The sequence below is a fragment of the Galeopterus variegatus genome, unplaced genomic scaffold, assembly GCF_000696425.1.
Source record: "Galeopterus variegatus unplaced genomic scaffold, G_variegatus-3.0.2 Scaffold9683, whole genome shotgun sequence".
In the NCBI taxonomy this organism is placed as follows: domain Eukaryota; kingdom Metazoa; phylum Chordata; class Mammalia; order Dermoptera; family Cynocephalidae; genus Galeopterus; species Galeopterus variegatus.
This window is the reverse complement of record NW_007735794.1, coordinates 26116-38780: the sequence shown is the minus strand read 5'-3', so window position 1 is coordinate 38780 and position 12665 is coordinate 26116. Positions and strand designations below refer to the sequence as shown.

General features: G+C 40.5%; 1 protein-coding gene across 1 annotated transcript in view; it reads right to left on the bottom strand.

The window, feature by feature from the left end:
- The window catches only part of LOC103609495 (UDP-glucuronosyltransferase 1-8-like), a 21557-nt gene extending 14164 nt beyond the window's left edge, over window positions 1–7393 (bottom strand). Inside the window, 2 exon segments of the mRNA XM_008593808.1 lie at window positions 4565–4631; window positions 7343–7393. Coding sequence (XP_008592030.1) covers window positions 4565–4631; window positions 7343–7393 — 118 coding nt within the window.
- Between the last annotated feature and the right edge of the window lie 5272 nt (window positions 7394–12665).

The following is a 12665-nucleotide window of genomic DNA, read 5'->3' as shown; positions in this document are numbered from 1 at the left end:
GCTCATAACAAAATATGAAGCTAAATTATCTTATAAATTTGAGGCATTTGACACCTGAGCCCACAAAAAGAAAAGAGGTTAGCCACGGGATGGAGGGAGCTGAACAATTAGAAAGAAAGACAACGTAGAGAGTGTCCCAGCACCTGGCCTGGATTTGAGCCCTTATGGCAGAGGAGAAGGGCCTCAACAGAAAGGCTCTTTTCTCATGCAAGACTGTGCGAGACTCTGGGGAAGAAGTGAGGACCCCAGAGGCACACAAAAGGGTGCAGAGGCGCCTGCGGGGATCTGGCACAAGCAGAACCATCGGGGACAGATGACAATGTGCACAGGGGTGATGAGAAGGCCCTGACAGGGCTGGGATATGTGGTTCTAGAACATCTGGGGCTGCCTCATGGCCCAGCCTCTGCGGTTCTCACAGCAGAAACCACCAGCCAGTTGGTCAAAGGGCTTCTCTGAGGCCAGCAGAAGCTAGGGAGCGTTCCTTCCAGGAACATTCCATCTGGAGAAGAATGCTTAAGCAAGCATGTAGAGATAGAAGCATGAGCTGCTACAAACCTCACGTCTTTCTTCTAGACTCCTGGTGTGTTGACAACCTTGGTCTGAGCCCTTCCTAGTAGATCTATGCTCTGAACATCTTGTAGCTTATCTGCAGGTCCTGTTCTCATCCCAGCAGACCCACAGAGACATGGGGTGGAGAGAGCAAATGAGGGAAAGAAACTAACACCACTACACATAAGATAACAGAATGACAACTCTCAGTATAAGACGGTATTAGCAAACATTCTCTTCCTCCTTGTGACTTTGACTATACTGTTTTGAGAATGATCTGTGTGTGTGTGTGTGTGTGTGTGTGCGCGCGCGCGCGCACATGTGTGTGTTTCTGCACTGGACACTAGGAAGAGTAATCTGGCAAATCTGTCACCATGATGGTCCCTAAAGGGCAGCTCTCCTGGAGCCCAGTCCTGCCCTGACTGGTGCTGTGAGACTCAAGGTGTCCTTAGGAGTCACCATTCACCTGAGTGTCTAGGCAAAGGCCACTTTTTCTCACGGATTACAGCAGACCGGATGACTCAGGCTTGGGACAGACACAAGGGGGTGAAGGAGGAAGATCCTGGGATAAAACCAATCTCTGCAGATAAGGAGCAGATTTCCCAAAAAGTGAGGGGAGCATTTTGAGCAGAGGGGAGAGCTACAGTGGGCAATGGGGGTGATGTCACACGCAAAGCAGCGGGCTGTCTGGAAAGTTGACCCTGTAGAGGGGCTGACTTCTTGGGTTCTCACTATCCAGAACCTTTAGCCACCCACAACCCACAAGTAGTAGGGTTAGGACCTATGAGATTTCAAAAGACCTGCAAAATGTTTGACACATCAAAATGGAAACTTGCTGAATCGAGCATACTAATATGTATAGGTAAAATTAATAAATATTTTCTTAAACCACTATAAAAACACATCACCATGTCAATTAATCCACGAAGCTCAGCTCATCAAGTTACCTAGACAGCATGTGTGATGTGGGATATGGGGTTAATGTATTCCATTTGATGGGCTGTCGGGTGGGGGCTGCAGAAGTCAGTGTCCTCTGACCCGGGACAGGTCCAATATGTTCCTGAATCACCCCTAGTTGGGACAGGACAGTGCAGGGAAGTATGGCTTGCCCTGCCGGACATCTGCAGTGGCCTGTGTCTCTGACTTCTCACGGGGGCTTGCAGACATGGGTGGTGGTCCCAAGAGCTGAGGGCAGTGGGGAGGGGCACTGAACACTAAATAAGCCAGGACAAAGGGACTTCTCAGAAGAGACATAAACTGGGACTTCCAAATGCTCATGTTCACTAGAGTAAAGAGATCCTGTGACGGGGGGAAGGGGAAGAACACGTGGGTTCCAAACATGAAGGAATTCATGACATTTGTCTTCACATTGCCGCTGCCACCTGCTCTGCTTCGCACTCTGCTCCCCCAGCTACTCCTCACCTGGCAAGGCCCCTTTATCAGTTCCATTCACACCCTTTACTTTTGTTTCAAAGTGTGTTTCACAGCTTGTAACTCATCAAGGTCCGCCTTCCATTAGACAGCCAGCTTCCAGCAGGCAAAGCCATGTCTACTGATTATGACCATGACCCCTGCACTCAGGCAGGCACACAGAGCCTCTCAGTAGATGTTTGTTATCTGAAGGACCTTTAATCGTGAGTAATGAAATAAGAGCCCACTGCATGTCGTTCTGCACCACCACCAAGCCCACTCACGTCTGCTGAGGGATTGGAGACCAGCTGGACCTAGTAATCAATTCTCCTGGAACTCTCCAAAAGTTGAAACGGACTGATTTTTTTTTCATTTAAACTCTTTCAATGTTTTCCTAAATTATGATTGGCCATCCCTGTGAAAGTATTTAATTTCATCCCTAACACAATTCGCCTTGATAGATGCAAGGAAGTTTTGTCACAGGATGCCCTAAGGAAAGTCCTGTAAGTAGGGCCTGAGACACTACACACAAACACACACTCTATCATCAAGCAATATTTTCTTCTCATCAGACCGATGGGATTCAGATTACGCCTCCTGTTCCCCAAAAAGGTACAACAAACGGTATGCTCTTCCAGGAGATACCCTGCCCATCTTAAACAAGAAAGGAGGAACATACAATGTCCATAAATATTCTGGTAAAAATTTAATTTTGTAATTCTGCTGTATCCAATGCTCTTTGTCAAAGAGACTTTTATGGGATCTGAATTCTTCTTTCACAATTTTGCTTACTTTGCATTTACATTTACAAATATATACATAAATATATAATTTTTCATATATATAATAATTTCCATGCATATATATCCTTGAATAGATATGAGTATAAAAGCATATATGTCATATATTTATATATATATATATACATATAATGGAACATCCATAAAAGTATATGTTTCAATAAGTTTCAAATTTTATAGATATAGACATATGAAAAGTGACATAACATCACATATAGCTTTCTACATCTCTAAACTTCTCTGAGTAAACCACTAAGCCACACAGAAGTCAATGTCAGTTTGGGAAGTTGCAGGGCCCCTCCCGTGGGTAGAGGGTGAGGGTGTTGATGACGCCTGGGTGGTCCTTGGCTCTGTGATTGACAGAGGATAAAGGAGAGAGAAATCCTTTGACCAGGCTCAGCCTCATAGAATCCTGCAACTTGCATCTCCTTGCCTGGTCTTGCCAAGAGCAGAATGCAATGCCTAATTTTGACAGGCATGAAACTGTAGTCTCTCTGTTTTCTACAAAGAGCACCATTTCACTTTTTCAAGTGCTTGAAAATTCATTCTTTCAGCAAACATCTGCCAGTATGTGGGAGAATATGATTCTGTTACTGTCTCAGTTTCTTTTTTGCTGGTATAACAGAATACTACAGGCTAGATAACTTAAAAACAACAGATTATTTGTCTCACTGTTCTGGAGGCTGAGAGGTCCAAGATCAAGGGTCTGCATCTTGCAAAGCCCTTCTTGTGTGTCATACCATGGAGCAAGTCAGAAGGGCAAGAGACTACACGTGCAAGACAGCAGGAAGGGTACGAACTCGCCTTTATCACAAGCCCACTCTCATGCTAATAAACCTTCTTCTGTGATAACGATGTTACTACATGCCCTCATGACCTAACCACTCTTATTCGGCCCCAACTCCCAACATGGATGCACTGGGGATTATGTTTCCAACACATTTAAATCCCAGCACTTACAAAGTCTACTGAATCTTGTAAGAAGCCAGAACTATAGGTTAAAATGCATAGTCTGTTTCTAATAAAATACTATACTGAGATATGACAATGGGTGTTTCACCTGAATTTACTGACTGTGCATTTGCCAAGAATCTTAATTAGTATTTGTCAAGACTTTTTCAATGTCTGAATCTCAGTTAAGCTGGCTATAACAAGCATGTTATTCAACAATGTTTTGAAGGTATATGCCAAAATAAAACAAAATAAATGGTATACAAATTGCTGCAGGCAATTCTTTGCAGATGATGCTGTACACCTTATAAATCTTACAAGCTAATGAGAGAAATTAGTGAAAAGGCTATATATGACATAAATGTACAAAAATTTATTTACTATAATTTTCTTTAATTTAATTGAATTTAAATGTACTTCAATGACACATCACCAGTTCCAAATAGAAATGGGAAAATTACACTGTGCAGAAAAGTTTCAAAAATAATAAAGTGACTAGGAATAAATTATAATAAGAAAGATAAAACACATAAAGTGCAAGATTTTATTGATGGACAGAAGAAAAGATATGAATAAAAAGGGAAACATATTCCTGAACAGGAAGACTTTATAGCAAAACCATGCCCATCTTTCTGGAATTCATAAACTGCATACACATACATACATGTATCGAGGGCACCCCTAGAAAATGTGCTAGACTGCAATTATATGAATCAGCACTAAATAATTCATTAAACCACAAAGGAATTCCAAATGCGACACCTATCAATCACAAATAACACTTCAGTAAGAAATCTTTTTATTCGATGTCCAAGCCAGATTATTCTTCCTGTGCTAAAGGAGAGATAACTCACCTGAGGCAGTGGCTTGCAGGGATTGCAGTTGATGCCACCGATAACGAACATGTTGGGCATCACAGGTCTGGGATATTCCAAAACAAAGTCAGTTCGGAACAACTAAATGGATGTGTGGCTAAAAAGACCAGATGCTGTCACAGGTGTTTGGAGGATTTCAGAGGCAGAATCTAAGGCACTTTGCAAAAATATGGAGCAAAATAACTGTTCCAACAAGTGGAAAATGTGGTTCCATACTCTTTCCTTGAAGGTCATGACATCTGAAAACCGTGAGAAACATCTTGGAACATAAAAAACAGGACCGGGGCTCTGCATACCTTCCTCAAGATGATGGCAAAAAATTCTCATGGCAAAGACCAATGGGTAAAGAATGGATTTTTTTTATTAAATGGTGTTGGGACAATGAAATATCCATTGAGGAAAAAGTAAATTTAGATCTTTACACTGTATAGATGGAACTTCTCATTGTAAAAGCAAAATACTGTCAACATTAAAAGAATTTAAAACATTAAAGCATAATATGGAGAAAATGTTTATATACTTCAGGCTTGGGAAGACATAAAGAAGCTGAAACCCACAAACTGTTAAAGAAAAAGATCACCAATTTGACTACCGAAAACTGAATATCCTGTATGACGAGAGATGAAGAACAGCCTAGGAAGAGAGATTCGCAGTACATGTAAGGAAGTAACTGTTAGTATTCCGAGTACTCAAGAGGATTATACCAATCAGTTATAGAAAGACAAATAGCCCTATCAAAAATGGTTAAAGAATGTAAATATGTAATTCACAAAAGAGGACATGCAAAAGGCAAAAAAAAGATATACTGATATATATTTCACAAAAGAGGACATGCAAAAGGCAAAAAAAAGATATATTGATATATATTACTCTTTTGTGAATTACGTATGTGTGTATTTTCATAGATATAAAATAGAAAGTAAAAACTGAAGCATCCACATGGAATTTTTTGCCAAGAAAACTTCAAAGTTTGACAACATCTAGAGCTAAAAAGTGTATAGAAAAAACAGAACTCATGTTTTCTTGTCCAATATTTTGAAAGCACCTGTCAAGTTTATTAAAATGTAACATGTGCATATCATTTAACCAAACAACCCTACTCCTAGGACTCTGGCCTACTGAGATAAGAGCAAGAATATGGAAAGGCATGAATTTAAAGAAAGTACGAACGTTAGTACACTCTTGTTCATAAAAGCAAAAAGTGGAAAAAGCCTAAATATCTATCAATACTTGTTACTACCTTCCTCAAGATGATGGCAAAAAATTCTCATGGCAAAGACCAATGGGTAAAGAATGGATTTTTTTTATTAAATGGTGTTGGGACAATGAAATATCCATTGAGGAAAAAGTAAATTTAGATCTTTACACTGTATAGATGGAACTTCTCATTGTAAAAGCAAAATACTGTCAACATTAAAAGAATTTAAAACATTAAAGCATAATATGGAGAAAATGTTTATATACTTCAGGCTTGGGAAGACATAAAGAAGCTGAAACCCACAAACTGTTAAAGAAAAAGATCACCAATTTGACTACCGAAAACTGAATATCCTGTATGACGAGAGATGAAGAACAGCCTAGGAAGAGAGATTCGCAGTACATGTAAGGAAGTAACTGTTAGTATTCCGAGTACTCAAGAGGATTATACCAATCAGTTATAGAAAGACAAATAGCCCTATCAAAAGTGGTTAAAGAATGTAAATATGTAATTCACAAAAGAGGACATGCAAAAGGCAAAAAAGAGATATATTGATATATATTACTCTTTTGTGAATTACGTATACATGTATTTTCAGAGAGAGAAAGTAGAAAGAAAAAACTGAAGCATCTACACAGAATTTTTTGCCAAGGAAATTTCAAAGTCGGACAACATCTAGAGCTAGAAAGAGTATAGAAAAACCAGAACTCATGTATTCTTGTTCAATATTTTGAAAGCATTTTGTCAAATTTATTAAAATGTAATACATGCATATCATTTAATCAAACAATCCTACTCCTAGGACTCTGGCCTGCTGAGATGAGAACAAGAATGTGGAAAGGCATGAATGTAAAGAAAGTTACTAAGAACATTAATACGCTCTTCTTCATATAGGCAAAAAGTGGAAAAAGCCTAAATATCTATCAATACTTGTTACTTGAAAAAAGAACAGTGCATTCAAAGTAAAGACATTTATGCAATTGTTAAAACTGCGAGTCACATCTGTTGCGTGCTGGCCTATGAACACATCTATGATTAACTGGCAAGAGGAAAATGCAAGGCAAAGAACAATAAATATGTCCAGCCAGACCCTAGATTTTGTTTTCATAAAATGAGTGGGAGAAGTTACAATAGACAAAGAAAATTCCAGAACATTGGAAAATGCTAAGAGTATTTTCCTCAAGGGGTAGCACAAGATCAGCAAAAAGGAAGATTTCATTTCTTAATATGTTTGTCAGTATTTTTCCAAAAACGGTATTAAAAACTGCAGCCTGAATATCATATACCCTTATATCAATTGCATACACATACATACATGTATCGGCCTGAATATCATATACCCTTATATCAATTGCATACACATACATACATGTATCGAGGGCACCCCTAGAAAATGTGCTAGATCGCAATTATATGAATCAGCACTAAATAATTCATTAAACCACAAAGGAATTCCAAATGCGACACCTATCAATCACAAATAACACTTCAGTAAGAAATCTTTTTATTCGATGTCCAAGCCAGATTATTCTTCCTGTGCTAAAGGAGAGATAACTCACCTGAGGCAGTGGCTTGCAGGGATTGCAGTTGATGCCACCGATAACGAACATGTTGGGCATCACAGGTCTGGGATATTCCAAAACAAAGTCAGTTCGGAACAACTAAATGGATGTGTGGCTAAAAAGACCAGATGCTGTCACAGGTGTTTGGAGGATTTCAGAGGCAGAATCTAAGGCACTTTGCAAAAATATGGAGCAAAATAACTGTTCCAACAAGTGGAAAATGTGGTTCCATACTCTTTCCTTGAAGGTCATGACATCTGAAAACCGTGAGAAACATCTTGGAACATAAAAAACAGGACCGGGGCTCTGCATACCTTCCTCAAGATGATGGCAAAAAATTCTCATGGCAAAGACCACAGACGCAAGTAAAAAGTATTTGGCAGCAAAAAGTATTTGGCAGTATTAAGCCACATATGTCAAATCTATAAAGCAATTATAATTTAATTTATTTTAAAATTAATTTTTAAAAATTTTTTTTACCGAAAATATTTATCTTTTACAGAAGATCCATTTATATTTTTATAGGAGAAAAGTCTGAGTTGTACAAAGTTGATGACTTTCCCCAAATTCTTTGGTAAGTAGTAAGGTTTATAATCCCAAGCTGCCCCTCTCTTTGCTGCAGTAAATCCCCAGTAAATGAGGACTTACCATTAATTTTAGACACTTCATGCTGGGCTGTTAGAATCTTGGTACTCAGAGTTCTGGGTGTGCATGTACAGAAAAGAAAACATTACTTGCAGCATTAGGCAATTGATAACTTAATGAGATTATGCATGGATGATTTCTTTTTTCTTTTTCTTTTCTTTTCTTTCTTCTCCCTTTTTTTTTTTTTAACTTTCTTTATATTTCCATAGACAGGCATTGTTATTGGTTCCCTCTATTGCACTTGGCTATTTTTCTATAGGATTTCTGAACTGACACCTGAAGATTAGTTAAATATAAGTAGTTGATTGATAATTATAAAGTTCACTTGATTATTTGTAGATTTTGCTCATTTACTGACTATTTACCTGGACAAAAAAGAGATTTTATATTTTAGTATGGATGGGTTGCAAGCTATATGGAAAACTATGAATATCGTAAAATTTCTGATGTTTTCTTTTTTCTTTCTTTGAATCTGCTGTATTCCTTTGTCAAGATACTTGACTTTTAAAAACCTTGGTTTTCTCATCTGTAAAATAAAACCATAACAGTAAGGCTACATAAGGAAATACATATATAGCATTTAGAATTTTATTGATATTAGTGTGATACAGCATTTAAAGTAATATGCATTATTTTCTTTAGTTAACTTTTCTTTCTATTATGAGTTCTTTGTGGAAATTCCCTTGTTACATATAAGTGTAATGTAAAGATGTGGGGAATCACTCTCACTTTCTTTTTCAATACATATAGTGTTAGTGCTGTGCCCAAGATCTAAGGAAAAACTTAAATGAGCACACCTCAGCAATGTATAAAACCAAACCTTACAGGACTATGAAGATACACAGATAATTTATGGGTTGTTGACAAATCCTGGCTCAGTCCACCACTGCAGGTGAGGCTGACTCTTCCCTTGGGGAGGAAGTTACCCCCACTAGAGATCCACCTTGACAAGACAGTCCACCGCCAGGCAGATATGTGCATGCCAAGATGCACCCAGGGTTCACCAGCAGCACATTCTGCAGGGAGCATTTGGGTTTAACCCTTTCATGTAGCCTTCCTCCAGAATCCTAGTACTCTTACTTCCTCCCCAACAGAAGCTCTCTGCTCTTTTTCTGGCTCCTGTTTGTGTCCAGTGACATAAAGTATGTTTATACAAAGGCTCAGTTTCTGTCCTCCTACCCACTGGTCAAATCCTTTCATTTCCATCACACAGTCACGTCTACCAAGAGCCAAGTAAAATAACTCTTATCTGTATTTGGAGACCACCCATGTCCTCGATTTACTAGAGCATGTGAAAGCATAAGAGGGGCCAGAACAGGACGGCTGGGACAGCAGGACATTAAGGTTGTTGCTACTACAGCTGCGGTTGGGCTCAGTAGTGACGTAATCTGGCATTTGTGTTTCCAGCCACCACCTTATCTCGTGGTAGAAGCAGCAAGTTCCTGGAGTCGGGTCCCTTCCTTGTGCACAGAACTCGGCTGCCTTTTACTGGGACAGCAGTGCCTGCCGTGGACGCAAGGGGAGGGTGGCACCAGGGCAACATTTCCAGCTCTCCTAATTGTGCGGATCTGCCTGTCCATAGCCAAACCTCACTGGGTGTCACATGCCAAGCAGGAAGTCTCAGCATCCTCGGGGGACCGAAAGGCACTGGGCTTTGCCATGTTCCAGTTAGAGGCGACAATCTAGACTAGAACAGGGGAAGAGGAACCCAACAAAGGTTTAACTTCATATCATCTTGATTTTGTCCCAAACTAAGCTACAGATTTGACGTAAGGCCAAACTACATCTCACTGAGATTTTTAACCTGACCCAAAATAATCTTAAAAGTCACCTACAAACACATTAGCTCTCGTCATAAAGAAGTCGCTGTCACACCAGTGCTCCCACAGATAGCACTGACAACCTCTGCAAAATGTTCGCCCAATGCACAGGGCAGCGTCTCCAGACACTGGAGAGCCCGTGGGAGGAGGAATGAAGGGAGCGTGGCAGCCGTGCATTAGTTGCCCACCAGTGTGGCTTTTTCCAGGAGGGCGGGCAGAGGGCGTGCACACAGAGCTCCCAACCCTCACTCTCACATGCTGTGCAGCCCTACCACCTGCACGAAGATATGTGAATCACTGTTGGAAAAGTTTGAAGCTCAAAACTAGTTTTCAACACACAAAATATTAGCCCAGGGAACATATTAGAACCAATGGGAGCTGAGTCCCGGTAATAAGTAATGGTAATGCTCAAGTCTTGATATGTAGGTTTAACTTTATACCTGTGGAGTTTTGAAAAAGAGATTGTTACTGGAATGGTGTTGAAATGATGATGGAGAGGTACACATTCATGGAAAGTAGTGGATGCTGATTCTGCAATGACTTCTTCCTTTACGTAGATATGTAAAGAACCCTAAGCTTTGTCCATTTTTTAGTATCAGTTTCTCCAGTTCTTCCTGCCACTACAGACTCTGATAAAATGCGTGGGAACTTGATTTGTCCTATGTCTCTAGTGATATCAGTATTCTAAAGGAAATAGTATACAGTGAGCGATTCAGGCCAGGTACAAAAAACTAGCTGTTGACTCAACCAGTTGTAGAATTATGAGCTTGTCTAGTTAACTTAGTCTAGTACAACACACTCAGGTCACATCATGTGAAATTTAAGTGTATAGAATATAAATGACTGTTGGAATTCAGGTCTATTTAATTTAGTGGTCACTTTACGATAATACAAAAAGTATGACAAATTGAACATTCCCGTTTAAGGGTCCACCAAGGAATCTGCTAACATTTTACTCAAAGAACATTGCTTCTAAGGGTGAATAAAACTACAAAACCTTCCATAATTCTGTATTTCAAATATTTCTATTAATGAAGTCAATGTTCTGAGACTACAATTAATACAGTACATAAAAAATAAAGTCATAATAATAAAATACCACTTTTAAACTTAGTATTTTGGGCTTCCGTATAACATTACATTTAAGGACTCCTACTAAAATCTGAAAAAAAAAGAAGAAATAAAAAATAAGACAGGAAGGAAAAAAGGAAAAAAAGAACAAAAGAAATAAAGAAGAAAAAATGTTTTAAACTCTTAGGGTTTGCAGACAAACTTGTGTGTGGCAGCATAACCTAGAATAATGATTTAACTTCCTGATGATCCGAATCAAAGTGTTGGCGTGGTGGTCCTCCCTCTGCAGGCTCTAGGGGCTGTCCTACCCTGCCCCCTCCAGCTTCCTGCGTCTGCTGGCATCCCTCACAGATCCCTGGCTGATGGCTGCGTCACTCTAGTCCCCGAGTGTCTTCACGTGGTCATCCCTCTGTACATTTCTGGCTCTGTGTCCAAATTTCTTTTTTATAGAAGGACACTAGAAGCACTGGATTAGGGCCTGCCCTAATGACCACATTTTAACTTCACTCCCCTTTAAAGACCTTGTCTCCAAATTGGTCACATTCTCAGGCACTTGGGTTTAGGATTTCAACACTATTGGGGATAGGGGTCACTATTTAACCCCCAAACAAAGGACTGGCCACCCTGGCCTTGTGCACTAAGCTGAAGGACTGACACTCACCCTGAAGGCCAGGGCAGCCACTGAAGGAGGTGTGGAACTGCCAGCTTTGTGTTTCTGAAATATCCCTCTTGCAAAGGACTGAGATGATTGCCAGGGGTCAGATTTTCAGGATGTTTCTGCAGAGGGCAGGGCCTGAATCAAAGCCACAGCCCCTCCTTCAGGGACAAACCACATGGAGACACAGTCAACGGACGCAACCACCAGGGGGCACTCGGAGACCAAGACCAGCACAGGCTAGAAGGTCATAGAGAAGGCAAGTCTGCAGGGCATCCCCAACTGCCCATGGAGGATAGTCCACTGGGAGCTGTGAGCACAAAGGGACGGAGAGAGGGATGCTCTGCTGTGGGAGAAACGCCTCAGCCTCTGAGCTATTCCTCCAACCCTTTTAAAATGCCTATGCCCATTAAGCAGCCTGATAGTGATCNCTGAGCTATTCCTCCAACCCTTTTAAAATGCCTATGCCCATTAAGCAGCCTGATAGTGATCATAGTGTAAGGGTGGGAATATGCTGCTACAGTTTCATCGTCACAGGAAAGGGACTCTCCCCATCTTAAATTCATGCACTGACTTTTTATCTCTATATTGGAGTCATCTGATTTCTAGTTGCACATCGGATGCCCTGGGGAGAGTCGGGAATCCGGGTAATGGTGGTCCCATCAGACACAGGTGCTCGGGCAAAGCAGGACAGTGGGGACAGAGGAGCTCGCACACATTCCTGGTGCCTGGAGATTCCAGGAGGAAATGTCCAAGGCATCAGCTTCAGGGTCTGCAGCTGAGTAGGGATCTGAGCTGCTCATGTAGACTTGGAACCATCTGCATGTGGTCGTGATTCATGCCATGGGTGTCAATGAGATCACCCCAGAAAGGGTCCAGAGAGAAGGCATCCCCCAAACCAGCCCCCAAGTGACAGGCTCGCCTCTGCCACTCCCATACACCTAAACATAAAAACTAAAAAGGTTAAACTTTTTGAAGAAAACATGGCAGCCAATCTTCATACCTCATGTGGGCAAAGATTTCTTAGGCAGGGCACATAAGTATATACCCCCCAAAATTGATAAATTGAACTTCATCAATATTTTAAACTTTTGGTCTTTGCAAGATATTGTTTGAAAAAGGAAAAAAA